The sequence below is a fragment of the Vombatus ursinus genome, unplaced genomic scaffold, assembly GCF_900497805.2.
Source record: "Vombatus ursinus unplaced genomic scaffold, bare-nosed wombat genome assembly UNPS02000577.1, whole genome shotgun sequence".
NCBI lineage: Eukaryota > Metazoa > Chordata > Mammalia > Diprotodontia > Vombatidae > Vombatus > Vombatus ursinus.
Window position 1 is genome coordinate 28,527,163 of NW_020940355.1, and position 19,611 is coordinate 28,546,773.

General features: G+C 35.0%; 1 protein-coding gene across 1 annotated transcript in view; it reads left to right on the forward strand.

The window, feature by feature from the left end:
- The window catches only part of CPNE3 (copine 3), a 54,909-nt gene that overhangs the window by 10,723 nt on the left and 24,575 nt on the right, over positions 1 to 19,611 (forward strand). Inside the window, exons 2-7 of the mRNA XM_027842934.1 lie at positions 8,622 to 8,761; positions 9,074 to 9,253; positions 14,355 to 14,429; positions 16,180 to 16,251; positions 17,867 to 17,950; positions 19,412 to 19,501. Coding sequence (XP_027698735.1) covers positions 8,630 to 8,761; positions 9,074 to 9,253; positions 14,355 to 14,429; positions 16,180 to 16,251; positions 17,867 to 17,950; positions 19,412 to 19,501 — 633 coding nt within the window. The 5' untranslated portion in view covers positions 8,622 to 8,629. The remainder of the gene's footprint in view (positions 1 to 8,621; positions 8,762 to 9,073; positions 9,254 to 14,354; positions 14,430 to 16,179; positions 16,252 to 17,866; positions 17,951 to 19,411; positions 19,502 to 19,611) is intronic.

Here is a 19,611-nt window from a genome sequence, read left to right on the forward strand (position 1 = left end):
ACTCTTTATATATGTTATTTCATGTGGTCTTCACAATAAGTGATATAAAAACTCATTTTACAGATGAAGAAAGGGAGGAGCAGAATAGTGATTCAGTGAGTAATTTTTGAAGCAGGATTTGAATTCAGGTCTTCCTTAATCAAGTCCAAGACTTTATCCATTATGCCACCTAACTGTAATCAGGATATATATGTCTAGATTTCCCAAAATGTGGCTACCAAGATCTTTTTTTTTTTTTCAGTATGTAGGCTGATCTGTTGGTCACAAGGGTGAGATTATCCAATATGGGACTAGGTACTTGAGGGCAGTCTCTCAGAAAGTCTCAGTTATGAGCATATATGTAATTTTTAAAGAAATGGGTTTAAAAGATTTCTATGACGTAAGGGCAAAAAGTGTCAGGATTTATAAGCACCAAATGAGATTAAGCTGGGAGTTCCTCCCAACTCCCCTTTAGGGGAACTGAAACTGAAACTTTGACAATTTCAGGTAGCAAATGGCAGAGGCAGGATTTGAAGCCATATCCTCTCCCTATAAACCCAGTTCTTTTTCCACCACGCCTCTGCCTTTCAGAGCCTAACAGGGGCTTGAAGGCTGTCTCTATATCTGACCAAGAATACAGTCTACCCCCAAAATGATCCTCCAGCCAGCCTTTGCTCTAATGTTGGCTGCTTTAGCAACTACAAACATAGCTATTTCCTTGTTATTCCTCTTCCTGATACAGGGCATTGACTTGAAAATGAAGTTCTTAGACTTCCTGTCCCTCATTAAGTAAATGGCCAAAAAAGAAAAAGAATCACAGAACTTGGTTCATTAAAAAGAATTAGGTAGAAACATGAATTGAGTCCTGCTCCTGTTCTCCAGCAATATCTTGTTACCTAACATTGAGGAAAACTTTATTGTCTTATTTTCTTTCCCTGGAAGAATAGAAATGAGGCATTTGCTACCTGTTATTTAAATGTTTCTATATCCTTATGCTACTCCATATAAAATTTAAATTAGTGTGATGTAGTTGCTGAGATTTGGAATTTTGCAAAAGTGTAAATTTAAAGAGAAATATTTCTTAATGAAATTAGAATCATTTAGAAAATGAGAGGTATGTATAATTCTAGCTTTACTTTTTTCTCATGCAACACAATGAACAAATCTGGTAATGCCTGTCATTCTATTTTCTGATTCAGATTAACCTGCAAAGTTCACTTATATTTGTTTTTGGGGTATAATTTTTTCCCCCTAATCTCCTTACTAAGATGTGTAACTCTTTTGAAATGTTAGTGATTACATTTTGTGCTTGGACTTTTTCCCTGCATACTATTGAATAGATCATTACTAAATTGAGAGATGTGCAGATAGAAGTTACACTCTAGTGATGGTATCTGGTGGTAGGCTTTATTTTATAGAATATTTGTATCTTCCCAGAGAGATCATACAAGTGGGAAAAGGACTCACATGTACAAAAATATTTATAGCAGCTCATTTGGTGGCAAAGAATTGGAAATTGAGAGGATGCTCATCAATTGGGGAATGGCTGAACAAGTTGTGGTATATGAATGTAATGGAATACTATTATACTATAAGAAATGATGAACAGGCTGACTTCAGAAAAACCTGGAAAGACTTGTATGGTCTAATGCTGAGTGAAGTGAGCAGAACCAAGAGAACGTTGTATAAAATAACAGCCATGTTGTGTGATGACTAATATTGATAAACTTAATTCTTCCCAGTAATACAAAGATCTAAGACATCTCCAAAGGCTTTGTGATGGAAAATGCTATCCACATCCAAAGAAAGAATTGTGGAATTTGAATGCAGATCAAAGCATACTGTTTGCTTTTTTTTTCCTCTTCTGTTGAGTTTTGTTTCCTCTTTCTGGTGGTTCCTCCTATTGGTTCTAATTCTTACTTACAACATCACTAATGTGAAAATATATTTAATAGGAATGTGTATGCATAGCCCATATCAGATTGCGCTCCCTCTTGGGGAGGAAGGTGGAGGGAGGGGGAGAAAAATTTGAAGCTCAGAAGCTTATGGAAGTGATTGTTGATAATTCAAAATAAATTAATTTTAAAAAATTTAAAAAAAAAAGAAAAAAAAGAATATTTGCATCCTAGGAAAGTTGACTCCCTTCAATCATCTTTCATTCCATACACATAACCCATAGCCTCCATTTTTCCTGAACCTTTGCTGTGCCCTCAAGCTATCATCCTAAAAGTCTCTTATCTATACACCAGCCTCACTCTCTCCTTTGTATGTCCCTCCCTCACTTGAATCCAATTCACTTGCAAGTCTTGGCATCTCCTTCCTGATGTCATGGTCCTCTTCCGGAATGAAGGACAAGCAACAACCTGTGAGTGGTTGCTGCCCCACTGGGGACCCAACTGGCCAGTTCCACTTGGGCAGTGCAGCTCCTTCCTTCCTTCCTTCCTTCCTTCCTTCCTTCCTTCCTTCATCTTCTGAGCTCCAGTTCCACATCTCCAACTCTTTATTGGTCATTTCTACCTGAATATCTCACTAGCACTTTAACTTAAACGTATGCAAAGCAGAATTTGTCATCTGACCTTGGTGAATCAGTCTCTCTTTCCAACTTTCCTGTTTTTTTTTTTTTGTTAATACCATCATCTCCTCAGTAATCTAGGCTTGAAATCTTGGAATCATCTTTTCTTTTTCTCTTTCCCTAAATTCCTAACCACAACTAGTTGACAAATACTTTTGATTTTACCTCCACAATGTTGCTACCCTGAATCTTGCTTCCCAAATAAATAACTAGTACAAGCTAGAGTGGACCACCCTCTAGCCCTCCTGCTTAATCTCTCCACCCCTGGTTGAGAGTTCTAAGACTCCCTCCTTGTGAATATGCCAATAGTATGTATAGAGGAGCCTGCTTGACCTAGGAAGAAAGAGCAATGGATTTGAAAAAAGCAGCAGCGGTGTACAGAGGAAAGAGCACTGATGATGGGGTCAGAGGACTTGGATTCAAATCCTGCCTTTGACATATGACCTGTGTGCCTGAGGAAGTGACTTAACCTTCATGGGTGTCTGTTAACTCAAGTGTAATATGAAGGTTTTGGACTAAATGTCTTCTGAGGCCCCTTCCAACTCTTAATCTATGAAGTTAAATTTATGTTAAACTCTGGCTCCATTTCTTGCTAATAATGTGTTAATGTGTTCCTAGGTAAGTCACTTAATCTCTCTAAGTACAAGTTTCCTCAGCTGATAATATTTGTGAAATCTACATCACAGGGCTGTTGTGAGGAAAGCACTTTATAAACATTAAAGCTCTATATAAATGTGGATAGTTATTTTTGCCAGGGATACTTGTGCTATATCTGGTTCTAGCTAGTTTCCTGGAAAGGACCATTTTGGAATTTTAACTCTTTCAAAGTCATCATTTCCCAAAGTAATTGGGAAATGTTTGCCAAAATAAATAAAAATACAATAAAACATAGATAATGTTAATTTGTGGTTCTCTGAGTTGGCATGTTGCCACACTACTGATGCAGAGAATAGTGTCAGGAAAGTGACTGTGAGAAGGAAATGCTCCAGGTTCGTGTCATTTTCCTAAGAACAGAAGAATCCTGAGGATATAGTCTGAGTCAAAAAAAAAAGTTTGTTAATGCATATGAGTTCCCAGTTGATGGAATAAATGTGAGGAAGAGAAGGAAGGATACATATATACATATATATATATATGTATATATAAGGGGAAGAAATCTATTGCCTGCTTTCAGTATAAGTCTCTTCCTCAATTAATTTAATTCACCAAAGAGCAGCATTCTTGGAGACATTGTTCAGTAACAGGTAATTATCCTCCACCCCCATCCTCCTAAATTTTTTTTAAGTGGCATTATAGCCCTCAGGCTCCATGAAAAATTATCATCATACCTGGAGAATAAGTGAGGTTGGCACAGTGCATGGTGAATATATTAAACCATTACTCAGGAATGTGGAAATGGCTGACCTACAACTGTACCCTTCATCTGTTCACAACTTTGCCTTCTGTACCTTCAGTGACCTGAGCAGCTTCTTGGGAGTTACCAGCACCCTCTGTACATCCATCACAGGCTATTGCAAGAAGGACTGGTGGTGATTACCATTGCTGCTGCTACTACTCTCACTGCTTATGAATTCATATCGATAATAATCATCACCATCATTAATAATAATAAGTAACAATTTATGTAATACTTGAATATTTTTAAAATGTTATACATTTTAATCACCACAACAACCCTGGTAGGTAAGTAACTACTATTATCCCTGTTTTACAGATGAGGAAACTGAGGTTGAGTGAGTTGACTTGCTTATGGTTAAACAGCTAGTAAACATCTGAGACTGGATTTGAACTCGGGTGTCCCTGATTCCAATTTCTGTGCTCTTAGCAGTGCTTCACCTAACTGCCATTTGATCTAGTTTTGCCATTTGCAATGCACATTCTTTGCAACTTCCTGTGAGGCAAACAGTATTGCAAATAGTACAAACTACCTTTCACAGATGAAAAAGGCTCCTGACTCTCAGGCCAATGATCTTCCCAGTCTTGAGCTGGACTGGAAAAGCTAGAGAAATTCTACCCAGCACATGGTTTCCTGAGAAGACAGCCTCAGGGTAAAGGTGTTTAATAACAAGTCAACAAGCATTCCTTAACTATGAACCAGGAACTGCATTAAGCTCTGAGGATACAAAGACAAAAGTAATTCTGCCCTCTAGGAGCTCAGAGAGACCACGTGCTCCAAGGGATTACTCAAAGAGATAACAAGATAGATAAACTGGAGAGAGACTTATTCAGTTGCTATTGAATTCAATCTGTAATATCAATTACCTCTGATTGAGAAGCATCTCCTCTTTAGCCTGTAAACTCCAATGAGGGCAAGCCTGCTGCCTCCAGAAGCAGCCTATTCCACTTTTGTATGGGTCTAATTGTTAGGAAGTTTTCCTGACATCCAGACTACATTTTCCTCTTTGGAACTTTTACTCATTTTTCCTAGCTCTGCTTTCTGTAGCCAAGTAGAACAAATTGAATCCATCTTCATTGGGAGAGCCCTCCAAGTACTCGAAGATAGTTTTTATCCTCACCAAGTCTTCTGTTCTTAGGACAAGAATCTCTAGTTCCTTTAATGCTGTTACTCTCCTCTGAATTCTGTTCAGCTTATTGGCTTCATTCCTAAAAATCGATTGTTTTCCTTCTGGTTTCTGGTCATAATAATTGAAGCTACTGTAAAAATTGTGTACTTTGTGTAATTACACAAAATGGAAAATATAAGTTGCTATTAAGTGGATGCAAGGCTTTAGGGCTTGCATAATTTTTTGCAATTGGCATTTAGATGCACTAGACTGGCTGGAGTTGAAGCTATTTGGACAAAAACAAAGTAAGGATGTTAACAGAGGAAATTAGTTTACTGGTAGTGATTCATTATCATGACCATCGCTAATTTTCCAAGTAATTAGGTGTATCTGCTTGTATGAGCTTGTTGTTCTCAGTTTGTTTAGAATAGGGAGACTAGAATATTCTACATGAAGGAAATAACATAAGCAAGGCATAGAGCATAATCCATTGGAGAGCAATAATTTGGGTCGAGGTTGAATTGTAATCATCATTGTTAGGGGGAGAAGAAAACACTTCTGATACAATTAATTCCTTTGGGAAAGAGAGTGGTTGCTGTATTGATGTCCTGCTGTGATATCCCAGGGAGAAATCCCATGGAGATGAGTCTCAGGTGTCAGAGGAGATGCTTAAGGAGTCCAAAGTCTGGCAGCTCTGAGCAAGCAATAAAGGCTTTTAGAGTCAGCCTGGTAAGAAATTTCATGTATGCCTTCTGAGGTCTACCCAAAATAAGTTGGAACAAGCTTATGCTGAAGTTAATTGTAGGGTGATGATTATTTTGGTTATAACACCTCTGAGATACCAGCTCCTGTTTTTGTTAGTTTGTTTTTTTATTTTCCACCAGCTCTACTGCTTTTAGACTTGTCTTTGGACTTTTCCATTATACCTTCCTTCTCTAGGAAGCTCATCATTGGGCAATCTCATTATCTTGCTAGATTTGGTACTCACATCTCATCAGTACCTTCTGCCCCACTGATTAGACCTTTTTTTCTTTGTACTCATTGCATTTGTAGTGAATAATTTAGAATTTAGCCTTCAGTTAATTTTTCATCATTTGCATTCATCTTTGGCTTCAGCTAAGTTGTACATAGGGTAGACCATGTCTTAACTTTGTTTTATAGCACCCCTAGGGGCAGCTAGGTGGCATAATAGATAAAGCACTAGACTTGAAATCAGGAAGACATCTTCATGAGTTCAAATCCAACCTCAGACACTTACTAGCTATGTGACTCTAGGCAAGTCACTTAACCCTGTTTGCCTCAGTTCTCTCATCTGTAAAATGACCTGGAGAAGTAAACCACTGCAGTATCTTTGCCAAGAAAACACCAAAATGGGATCACAAAGAGTTAGACATGACTGAAACAACAAAAATAACTCCCTCAGGCACCTTGCATAATGAAAATTGCTCAGTAAATACTTAATGTTTCATTGATCTTAGAGAATTTAATATCTGACTTTAATTTCTAAAGGTTAGAGTGATAGCTATTAAACATGAAACAAAAGTCCTACAGTTAGGCTAAAAAACATCAACTCTACAGGTATGTGAGGAGAAGTTGCTAGATCACCACTTGTGAAAAAATACGAGAAGTTTGAATGATTTTCTGAGTTTCTAGCTCATTGTAAGTCTGTATGGGGCAGTCAAAATTCTAATGGGATGTTAGGCTGCATTAATTGAAGCATTGTTTTCCAAATTAAGGAGTAGTGGGCCCTTTATATTCAGCTTTGGTCAGATCATGTCAGGACAGATTTCACTCCCTGGAGGTTTTCTAGCCGTTGCTGGATGCCTGCTTGTCAGCTGAGTTGCAGTAGGGATTCCTATTCAAGAAAGTGTTGGACTAGCTGGTCTCTGAGTGCCCTTTTAACCTTGAAATTTTTTTTTAAAATGTATGTTAATTAAGTGTATTACTTTCGAAGCTGTGCAGCTTTTTTGTTGATCCTTTTGGCCTTTCTCTGTCCCCTTCTATGCATTTCTTTTCTTTTCTTTCTTTTCTTTTCTTTTTTTTTTTGGTGAGGGCAATTGGGGTTAAGTGACTTGCCCAAAGTCACACAGCTAGTGAGTGTTATGTGTCTCATACTGGATTTGAAATCAAGTTCTCCTGACTCCAGGGCTGGTGCTCTATCCACTTTGCCACCTAGCTGCCCCTTAACTTCGAAATTCTGTGAATGTTTAGGCTACTTTTGGGCACCACATTTATAAGCTGGACCATGCTCAGAGAAAATTGAACAGAACCATATAATGACTAGAAACTATGTCATAGAAAAAATGGCTGAAAAAACTGAGAATGTTAGTTTGAGAAAGAGAAGACTTGGTAGAGGTGTGGTTGCTAGGTTCAAATATTGGAAAGACTGTCAGAGAGATCAGACATGGCTCTAGATGGGTAGAACTATGCTTAGCAGGCATGAATTATAGAAGGAACATTTCAGCTCAGTATTAGTGAACCTTTTTTTTGGCAATCAGAACTTTTCCAAAATGGAATGGGTTGATTCTGGTATTAATGAATCACTGGAGCTCTCCATGTGGAGGTTGAAGGCCCATTTGTCAAGCAGTGGTAGAGGGGATTCATACATCAGCTGTACATTGTACTAAATTAAGACCTCTTCAGTTTAGGATTCCATTTTTTTCATGAACATTCATTTCACTTCAACATGCATTTATTAAGTGCGTACTGTGTGTAAAGCACTGTGCTAGTTGCTAGGGATATAAAAATACAAAAGAAATAGCTCCTTTCCTAAGCAAGCTTTCATATGGTGGAGAGGGATGGGGAATGTCCTTTGTTGGGGTAAGTAGGAAGTGAAAAAGTTTCAGGACTTTCTTTGATCGTTGAAGAAAAATTTTCACAACAGATTAGTATACATAAGTGTGTCCTTGGGTGTTAGAATCAGTAAAACTATCAGTTATTTTTAATGTCCTTTAGACATTTTTGATTTCTAGTATACTTCACATTAGTTTTAATTAAGTTGATTTGTGTTTGGTATTAAACAAGTGGTTCTATTAATAGGAATTTGTCTTTGTGCTGGCCAGAGTAGTCATTTTGATTGACATGTAAATCCCATCTAAAGTGGAGTACCAACTTTAAGGCAGATTAAAAATAAAACTGAGTTGTGGAAATGCTTTATTTTGTAGTGAATTTATCATCATTTTTCAAGTGAGTAAGATCATATTTTGACTTTTCCAAATTTCCAAATTAACCAATTTATGATAAGGTAATTAGATTAACATCTCTCCTATGATGTATTGAAAGATTTGTTTTATAATAATAGGGGGAAATAAATTTCATCTCAGAAAGACTCAGTGAAATAATATGATTGAAATGGGTTTCATTGGGTTCATTGGGTTCATTGGGTGTCATTGAACTCCCAGATGGCATTTATGATACCTGAGTGATCTGGCAACCTCATGAGGTGGTCCTATGCTTATGATTTGTTGAAGAACAATAGATTGTAATAATAATCCAACTATTGCCCTTTAGAATTAAAATTTTTCCTCAATGTTTTCTTTCATTTTTATTTTTTCCTCATCTCCTAGTTTAACAAATGGCGGCGCAATGCGTGACGAAGGTGGAGCTGAGTATCTCCTGTGACAATCTTTTGGATAAAGATATAGGCTCAAAGTCAGACCCTCTATGTGTATTGTTACTGAGTACCAGTGGACAGCAGTGGTATGAGGTAAAACATTAAAAAATCCATTTGGAGGGAAGGGTGGTCTGATCACACTTTTGATAATGGAAAGAGGTTTTTAATAGTAAAGACCTACCAATCTAAAATGAATCCCCCCACCCCTTTTTTTTTATTAAAGCAAAAACATTTAGTCTGTTCTTTAAATCATTCACTAAGTAAATTTTCTAGATGCAGAAATTCCCATTAGCCATTAGGAATATTAATCAAGTTTGTTCAATAAAAGTGAAAATTGAAACTTTTGAACTCCAAAATACATGTCTATGATCCAGTGACTATCCCAATATCTTATTTTCTCCACAGGTTGAACGTACAGAAAGGATTAAAAATTGTTTGAATCCCTCATTTACCAAAAAATTTTTAATTGATTACTATTTTGAAGTGGTTCAAAGGCTGAAGTTTGGGATTTATGACATTGATAACAAAACCATTGATTTGAATGATGATGATTTCTTGGGAGAATTTGAAGGTACTTTGGGACAAGTAAGTATGATTTACTGTGCTCTTTAACAGTCTCATTGCTTTTGTGACAACTCTCATATGCACTTAAAAATTCACAAAGAAATTAATTAATTTTTTTTTTTACTTTTAGTAGTATTGTTTAGTCATTTTCCAGTCATGTCTGACTCTTCATGACCCCTTTTGGGGTTTTCTTGGCAAAGATACTGGAGTGGCTTGCCATTTCCTTCTCCAGCTCATTTTACAGAAGAGGAAACTGAAACAAACAAGTTTAAGTGACTTCCCCAGGGTCACAGAGCTAGTAAGTGTCTGAGGCCCAATTTGAACTCAGGTCTTCCTTACTCCAGGCCTGGCACCCTATCCATTGCACCACATCGCTGTGTCACTTTTAATATTACTCTGTTCTTTTATCACCTTCCTTTCCAACTATGTCCCACTCTTTAGGAAGCCATTCACTCTAATAAAGATTAAAAAATAAAGAGGTGAAAAGAGCAGTTTAACATAACCAACCTAATAGAACATTAGCCTGTTCTAATCTGTGCATATAATATTCCACATCCACAGTGTTCTACCTCTGTAAAGAAAAGGAGGTACAGTTTTTCAACTCTTCTCCAGGTTTAGTGTTGGTCATTACAATTAATCAGCATGAAGGGTTAATTTTGCTCTTTCCATTTAAAATTTTGGTGTAGATGTGTATACACACATATACATACGAAATACATACACACACACACACACACATATACAAATATAGTTTTCCTGGTTTTATTTGCTTCAACCTGCCTTTGTTCCTCTAAATCTTCCCCTGCTTCTCTGAATTCTTTGTATTTGTTGTATAGTGTATTCACTATATGAATAGTGCAATTTTATTTATGTACCATATTTTTTTTAGCCATTCCACAATTGATGGAAATCTATTTTGCTTTCAATTCTTGACTACCATAAAAGGGCTGCTATGAATGTTCTGGCTTTGTCTTTGACCTCCAGGACAATTAGATGGCATAGTGAATAGAGCTCTGGATTCGGAGTCATGAAGACCTGAATGTGAATTCTTCCTCAGTCGCTTAGTAGCTGTATCACTCTCAGCAAATCACTAAATCAGGGGTGGGGAACTATGGCCTCAGTTTCCTCATCTGTAAAATGAATATAATACTACATACTCACAGGATAGTTGTGAGGATCAAATGAGAAAACATATGTAAGGTAACTTGCAAATCTTAAATTGTTATATAAATGCTAACTATTATTATATGTACAATCTAATGTATACTTCTAAGAAAGACTTTATTAATATAAGAATTAGGTTTAAAACATTAAATCTACAAAACCCCAAGTTTTTCTTCATAGCTAAGTTTTTAGCATGATGAAGTTTTTATCACTTAGACTCTTAAGTTTTATGAAGTCTGGAATCATATAAAGTGTGCCCAACTTTAACTGAGGAATATTAAAAAAGTCTGATTCTGAAATTTCCAAGTCTAATCTCTTCTGTTTGATTCTGTAATGATACAGTTGCACGATTCTCACTAAGTTCTTAAGGTTGGAAGGGATGTAACATGTTCATGAAGTCCAACTCACACTTGAATAGGTCTTTATTCCTCCTTATAGTATCTTAGACAACTGGTTATCTGGTCTCCACTTGAAGCCCTCTAGTGATAGGAAACTCAGGAACTGTCCTGAAATATTCTGCTTCTGCAGAATTCTAATTGTTAGGACATTTTTCTTAATATTGAACTCCAATCTGCTGACTATGCATGCCTAGGAATAGAAGATCCAAGCTCTGTTCTGACCTTGACTGAGGTGCCATATGGAGGGAAATGAATTTGTGGTAACAGCTGATGTTTTATATAGCTCAAATGTCACATTACTGTTCTCACAGCAGCTGCTGAAAGGAGGTAGGTAAAGTTGTATTATTCCCCTTTTTGTAACTGAGGAAATGAAGTTCAAGAGGGTAACTTATCCAAGATCGCAGAGCTAGTTTGTGGCAGATTTGGAATCCAGTTGTATAAAGGAGATTTCTGTTCAGTTATAGGTTGGAATAGATGGCCTATAAAGTCCCTTTTCACTCTTTTATGATTTAATTCTGAATCTTTAAGTCTACACAATTTTGTCAAAATGTTCTCCTATGAAGTCTTAGTACACCTCATTATGACTTATGTTCCTAAGATTATGCACAAGTTCAGGCAGAGGCTACCAAGCTGGAAAGGCCTGGTGGACAACTCTGTATATTGTCCAAGATAGCCTAGTTAATTTTAGCAAGGCCAGAAGGTCTTGCTGTATAACCAAATACCACCAAATGATAGTTTTTAAAGTTAAATTTTTCTATGAGCAAAAATTCATTTTCTCTTTGTCCCATCCTCCCAGCTGAAAAACAAAAAAGACAATAAAACCTTCATGACAAATATCCACAGACAAGCAAAGCAAATTACTGCATTGTTCAAAAATATCTGTCTCATTCTGTAGCGTGAATCCATCTCTTTTCTGTCAGGATGTGGGTAGCATGTTTCTTTTTTGATCCTCAGGGATCATGGTTTATTATTGTATTGATCAGAACTCTCAAGCCTTTAAAAGTTATTTTTCTTTATAGTGTTATTTTTGTATAAGTTCTAATTCTGCTCACTTTATTCTTTACTCTGTTAGTATACATCTTCCCAGTTTTCTTTGAAGCCATACATTTTGTCACTAGTCATTATGATGACATAGTAATATTCAATTTGCATTCATATGCCATAATTTATGTAGCTATTTTTCAATAGATGGGAACTCTCAGGTGACAGAATTTTCAAGCTATAATTCAGGAATTACTACTCTAGGTGAAGAAGAGTTACAATCTGCACCATTGGAGAGAGTAGCTATGTGAAGAAATCACTGATCATGCCATCATAGCTTTAGAACAGACAGGGAACTTTGAGGTCACCTATTCCAACCTACTCATTCTACAGAAAAGGAAACTAAGGCCACTGGGAATTTAAGTGACCTGCACAAGTTCACACAGATATTAAGTGGCAGAGTCAGGCTTTGCACTCGAGTCCCCAACTCTCAAATCCAGTGTTCTTTCCACTTTTATCATGTGGTCTTCTTTGATTTTTTTTTTTAAGGACTTAAATGGACCTATAATCTCATTGATTCAGTAGTTCTCTACTGTGATGTAGATCTCAATTCATGCATGCCTGTCCATCTATAGGGTGACTTGTATGCTTGTCTTCTCATAAGTTTGATGTAGAGAGTCCAACCAATGTATTGGAGGCCTTCCTTATTTTCTCTTGTGGAAAATAGACTGTCTACTTGGCCTTCCTCATTCGTGTGTCATTAAAAGCCCATCATCTTTTCATATTATACAATTCCTTGATGACATCTTTTATTCCTGTTCTTTCTCAAAGTTCCTTATTGATTATGCATTTCAGCCTTCTCACACCCACTATGTACCTCTTCATTTCCCTCCATGTGATACTCATTTTCAGTTCATTGGAGGCAGTTGTTTTCTGTGCTTTGCTACTATACAGTAATACTGGTAGGAATGTTAATGTTGAAAAGATCTTTTAGGAGCAGCTATGTGGTGCAGTGAATAGAAAACCAGCCCTGGAGTCAGGAGGACCTAAGTTCAAGTCTGGTCTCAGACACTTCACATCTACTAGCTGTGTGACCTTGGGCAAGTCACTTAACCCCAATTGCCTTGCCAAAAGAAAAGATCTTTTGAAATATTAATTCCTTAATTGCACTTAAAGCGTCACTCTTGAACTAAGAATTTTGAAAAGTAGGTTAATCATCAGTAATGTGTTAATATTAATCTGAAAGTTTATTACAAGTCAAAATTAATAAGTAATAATTATCCTGATAGGATACAAGCAAGACACGTAGTCATTAACTTATTCAGGCCAAGAATGAGTTTTATTATATTGATGTTTAATGAATGACATTCTATGCTAGGTGCCTTAGTGTATCTTAGACTTGGAGTATGTGGCCTGTGTACCCAATGATAAAAGAATAATAATAATAATATTAGATTTACTTGGCATTGCTGTTCTCTACCTGCTGAAATGAATTGAACAAGTATCCTAATTGGTTGAGCAGAAGTCTATATTCAGAGCAATTACAGATGATTTTGAATCACCAAAATAAACCTTAGTGAAGGTACCCTTTTTAAAAACTTATTTTGAGCATTTCTATGTTAATTGACATAATAGAACTTATAATTCACTGCCTCACTTTGCTGACGTAGAAATGGCATTAGATTACTTTTGTTGCAGTTCATTCAAATAAATTTTATTTAAAATCATACTCATTTACTTGTATATTTAAATCCTGTTAGAATCCTTTCCATATAGTAAGATAAGATGTTTTATAGAATGATATTTTATAAGAGATAGAGATTATTTTATATAGTATTTAGTTTTAGTCAGCAAAAAGTGTGTTTCCCCTCTAATATGCCCTTATGAATCTTTTACTACCCAGAAGTGGACTATTTTTGGAACACATTTGTCAGTATTAGTGTCTTATATTGTGGGGGAATATGCTGTTTGATTCCTATAGCTCTGTAGTATACATCTTTTTTGAACTCTGATAGTATCACAACTCATAGTTACTCTGAGCCTTAGCTTTTTGAGAATAATATATTTCTGTGCATCTTAGAAACATAATTCTGCTAAGGATTAGAATTGTGGGTGTAGATCTAGCCAAGATCATAAGCCAAAGAAATATGCTGCATATTATTTTGTCAAATAAGTATTTTCTGGGGACTAAATGTTGAAGTTGTTTGAAAGTTGAAAAGCTGAAGTTGCCTTAGATGCCATTATCAGATCTTTTGACCTGGAGGGGACTTGAGTGTGATTTGAATCTGAGATGAGAATCTTTCCCTCTTTTTCCATTAAAAGTCAGAAGTTGTAAAATCTTGGTCTGTAAGAATATGAGTTGGTGTGGGTTAGGAGATGGTATCTATTTGGATAACCATTTTGAAAATTTCTAACAAATGCTGTATGAATAGCTATATTTTAAGTGTTTTTTTTTATAATTTCTAAATCTACAAGGAAAGCATTTAATGTTTACATTTCTCAGGACTGTAAAAATTTCCATTTCAAAGCTTCTTTAATGAAGTGAAATAGATTTTCGTTTTGTTTTTGGGTTCTAATAGATTGTCTCCAGTAAGAAGTTAACTCGACCGTTGGTCCTCAAAAATGGAAAACCTGCAGGAAAAGGGAACATCACAGTAAGACAATATAAAAAACTCCATAGTTCTTGCCCTCTGCGAGTGTACTTTATAGCAAACATATTTCTAAGTTTGCATATATTTTTTTTCAAATACCCGAATAGATCTTTCTTGTTCGAATTATTGGATTATTGGATCTTATGCAGCTTTTGGCAATCTCCTTGTGATTCCCCCATACTTGTCTATTAAAAACATTGTAAATCCCTCTGGGGAAAACCATGTTACAGTTAGTTTTATTGTTCTGAGACCCTGATCCACTGGAATTCGAAACTAATGATAGGATTAGTATTTTCAAGTTCATGAAGTAACAAATACCATAACTATTTTAAGAAGAGTTTTTCTGAGAACTATCTTTCTTAGTTAATGTAGATAATCCTTATAGATAATGATATAATTTCCACTGCTTACTTCCCTTCTTTTGGCCACTAATACCTCTACAGCCATGTTTTGGGGGGCGTCATTTTTGATAGATGTCTTTTGTTTTTACATCATATTGATTTCCTCTATATATCTATCAATTATCTTGCAACAAAGATTAAAAAATAAATAAAGTCACATATGTGACTTTATTACCCACCTAAATGAAGTAAAAATAGTTCTAGTTTAGGAATATTCATGCTGTCTTCAGCAGAAATTTTTCCAATTGAGATTCAACCCAACTACTCTGTGTTATTTTGAAACTTACCTTATTCTTTCAGCATTTGTCTTTTTCAATGAAGAGAAATCCATTGAAGATTTTAAAAAATTTCTTGTATCTATAGAGCTTTGGCATTTTATTGCTGTTTTATACACAGATATTTCAGAATAAAACCTGGTCTTAAGGCCAAAGCCTTTTTTTTTTTACTTGTTTAATTCTTATAAGAACAAACTGTCCAAGCTAAGTTTCTCCTAAGATTAAACTTTTCTTAAAATTCTATTGTAATGGTGTAATAAGTCACCAAATAATCTGAGATTATTTTACAATATTGTGTTTATATTCTTATGTTTTATAATGAAAATTTTTATTCTTTATGTGGGTTTTTTTTTTGACTCTTATGTAAAGTGGATATTTCTGTAATTTTACATGATTTCTTACTGAGATTTTATAAATATGTTATAAAATGTTTCCCAAATAAATAATTAAGGGGAAAAAGCAGTTTAATAAAGCCAACAAATACTTATTAATGGTTTCTGACAGTGTGTTCCTCAAGCTCAGAAAGAGAGGAATGTGTATTTTCTCAACTCTTCTCCGGGGCAAAACTTTATCATTTTAACTTTACAAATTAAGTTTTGTTTTTATTGTTCCTTTTGTTTACATTATTGTAGTTATTGTGTATATCATATTCTTGATTTGTCTCACTTCACTCCGTACCAGCTTTGAATTCTTCATAGTTGTCATTTCTTACATGCATAGTTGTATTCTATTGCATTTATATGCCACAATTTGTTTAGCCATTTGTTAATGGTGGGGACGACCAGATTAGAAAAAGAATATTGGATGTATTTCCTTTTGCAGTTCATTTAAATAGGGTTGACTCATTAAGAGAATTCTTTGATGTTTCAGACTTTTTTTTTTTCATTTACCATGGCACATCTTTCCTAAACATCATTGTGTATTCAACACTAGTATAATTATTAAATATTTTAAAATCCATCTGAAAGTAGGACAAAATAATACACTATTACACAACAAAATATATCAATACTAGAAAAATAGGCCAGGGTCCTACATAGATTCTATTTTTTTCTTATTTAACTTGTCTGTTATTAGATTTCAGCTGAAGAAGTAAAGGATAACAGAGTGGTCTTATTTGAAATTGAAGCAAGAAAACTGGATAACAAGGTTGGTAGAATGTAAAGGTTTCAGTAATGTAATAAAACTCAACTAAATCACATTAGTTTCCTTTCGGAGAGAAATTTGATTTCAAACAAAGCCTAGTAATGTGCCTCTTGTTAAGAACAGTTCGGGGAAGGGTTCTGGAATATTGTGATGTGTATAAATTGAGTAGTTAATTACACTCAGTACATCTGACACTAACTCCATATTTTTTATCTGAACCCATCATCTCTGAGATTTTACCTGCTCCACTTTTACAACTTAACATATTTACTTTTCTTTCTCAAAAAAAAAAAAAGTTGCGTAGAAGTGTTAGTGTTTGTTTAAAAATCTTTAATGGTAATTCAGTTCTTAACATTTTTTAAAATAGCTTAATTTTTTTTTGTTTGATTTATACCTGAAGATGATCATGATCTAGTTTGGACAGATATCCTTGGTTTGGAATTAGGAAACCCTGGTTCTGGTTTTGGTTTAAGTATTGTCATGGTATGTGACATCTGACAATGAACTGTACCTCAGTATTTTCCCCCACAAAATAAAATTTTTAATACTTTACCTATCTCACCAACTTGTTTTCAACCAATCATCATGAATATATTTAGCACTTACTATGTGCCAGGCACTGTGCTAAATACTGTGGGTATAAAAAAAAAGTAATATTTGCCCTCAAGGAGCTTACATTAAAATAGAGGACATAGCAGGTATACAAATAGGCATATCAAGGTATATACAGAGTAGATACAAGGTAATGTTAAAGTAGAAGGCATGAGCAGTTGGTGGTGGTGGTGGTGGTAGTGAGGATAAAATGAAATAATATCTTTCAAAGGCTTGGGAAAGTCGCACTTCCACCACTACTACCCCTGAAACCCAGAACATGTTTGTGTCGTGGAACCTCTGTGTTAATGGGTAGGAAATGAGATTTTGGGGATGCAACAGTAAATGGGGTTAACTGAGGGAGGAAAAACATCCAGAAAAGAAAAATTAGGTGCCAGTACTTAAGTATTAAATATAATTTTCAAGTAAAACATAAATGGAAAGTTTGTGTCTATTTTAGCTGATCAAACGAAGTCACTTCTGTACTCCTGAATTTTTTATGTCACTTGTTAACTTATTTGTTTAAAATAAATAGCCAACAGAGACTACTCCATTGTATTCTTTATTATCAAGGTAGATTTATTCTCATTGTCCATAGACTGAACCCCTGTCCATGTCAGTCAAATAGCTATCATATGCATCAGTCATAAGGAAGAGTAGGTGATCAATGCAAATCTACCACCTCTGCTAGAAAAATAGTTCAAAATTTATGCCTTATTCATCAGTGGTCAAAGTTATCATCTTTGTGTCAAGAAGACAACATTTTTTAAAAAGTTTAAGGGCAGATTCTTAATGCCATCTGTTCTCTAAGACAACTTTGCCCATAGGGAACATATATTACTGCAAAGAGATTTCTAAGTTTATGTATTTTCCAGCACATTAGCCCTTAGTTCTGAGTGATTGGGGAGGTAGATAATTGTTTTTTTTCCTAATTTAATTAACACCAATGTATATTTGAGCTGATACTAACTTCATGTAGCTCAACACTACACTATAGTTGCAGATGGTTTTGCTGTTTTATTTTTAGGATTTATTTGGAAAATCTGATCCCTACCTGGAATTTCACAAGCAGACATCAGATGGACAGTGGCTAATGGTACATAGAACAGAGGTAAGTTAGTGGAGTATAAGGATGAAAAGTATGTTTTAGAAGGAAGTTTCTTTCAATTGAATATCAGTATTATGACTGTTTTCTTTCTTTTTCTTTCAATTGATGCATTTTGTGTGGACACAGCTGAGACTTCCCAAACAAACAAACCTTCCACCAATTACATTCCCTGATATGAGTTTAGCAAAATCACCTCAACAGCAACTGTACTTGATTATGATTTGCCACTTTCTACTGTTGTAGCTTAACCTATTGTTACTCGAAAGAAAGGTTTAACTTTAACTTTAATATTTGATACCAAAATTGTCTTTTTTGGCTTGTGTTTTGTTGCTAGTTGGAATTGTCTTTATACTTATATGGTTATCATATCTATATGCATATACACATATACATATATGTATACATATATTTATACATACATACATACATATATAATATATTTGTATTGTTGCCATCATCAACTCTGTTGTTCTTCTGCCCCTTCACTCATGAGTATTTTCTTGGATTCAGTACCTGTCTTAGAAAAATCGCCATGAAAGTCCAGACTTGCAAAGACTGAACTGCACAAATTATTCATTATACATCCTCCTCAAAATGTATATATGTTAAAAAATTTTTTAGAGGATATTGTGAGTACATCCTACTATGAGTTTTTACGAGAATACTAGGGTATATTACAGTCATCTCACAACAATGCCAACCTGTTATTTGATTGGTTCAGATACATGTAGGCTACTGTTAAGTATAGGCCATCTCCTTAAAGTGAGTGTTGTAACAAATCAAAGTCAAGTACATGCTTATATATTGGAAAAAATAACATGGATTATAGGCAGCGCTTAGATTTTATGCAAGTCAGATTTAGACAGAAAAAAAGTGTCGCCTATATTTGGATCAATATGGTACTAGGCTTCTTTCTTGTTTCAGCAAACAAGGAACCAGAATGCAGGTATAATTTAGTTGTGACTAGATGAAGGAATGTCTAGTGTTGTAAGTTTACATTTCTTTTTTAACTCAGTTTTTTTTTCTACATGTAAGTGGTAACATATATCTCCTGACTGCCGTTTTTGTTACCCTTGAAAGTTTTGTAATGGGTGAATGTATTGGCCCCAATAACTATTTTTTTCTTCATTCCACTACCAGATGGTGTCTTTTATGTATGGTTTTCATAGAGGTTGAAAAATAGGTCCTGCTTTGGATTTTCTTTAAGAAAAGCATGAAAACATCAGCAAGTAAAGAAAGAAAGACTGATAGTAGCATGAAAATCAGTAGTCAGTCAATCAACAACCATTTATGAAATGTTTACTATGTATTAGGTACTGTACTAAGTGCTGGAGATACAGAGAAAAGCAAGAAACAATCTTGTTAGACAATCCAAAAGGGGAAAGCACTAGTAAAACCAATTTGATTAAGTTGGGGTTTGTTTCTAGTCAATATTTTTACATTCCTTTACATTCCTTTTCATAGGTCATTAAAAACAACTTGAATCCTGTTTGGAAACCTTTCAAAATTTCTCTTAACTCTCTGTGCTATGGAGATATGGACAAAACCATTAAGGTAACATGAGTATTGTCTATATGTATTTTTTTGAAATGTGAAGCAGTATATGAAAAAGCAGAACATATGGTAAAGCAGATATCTTTATGGAGTTGGATTCATATTCACAT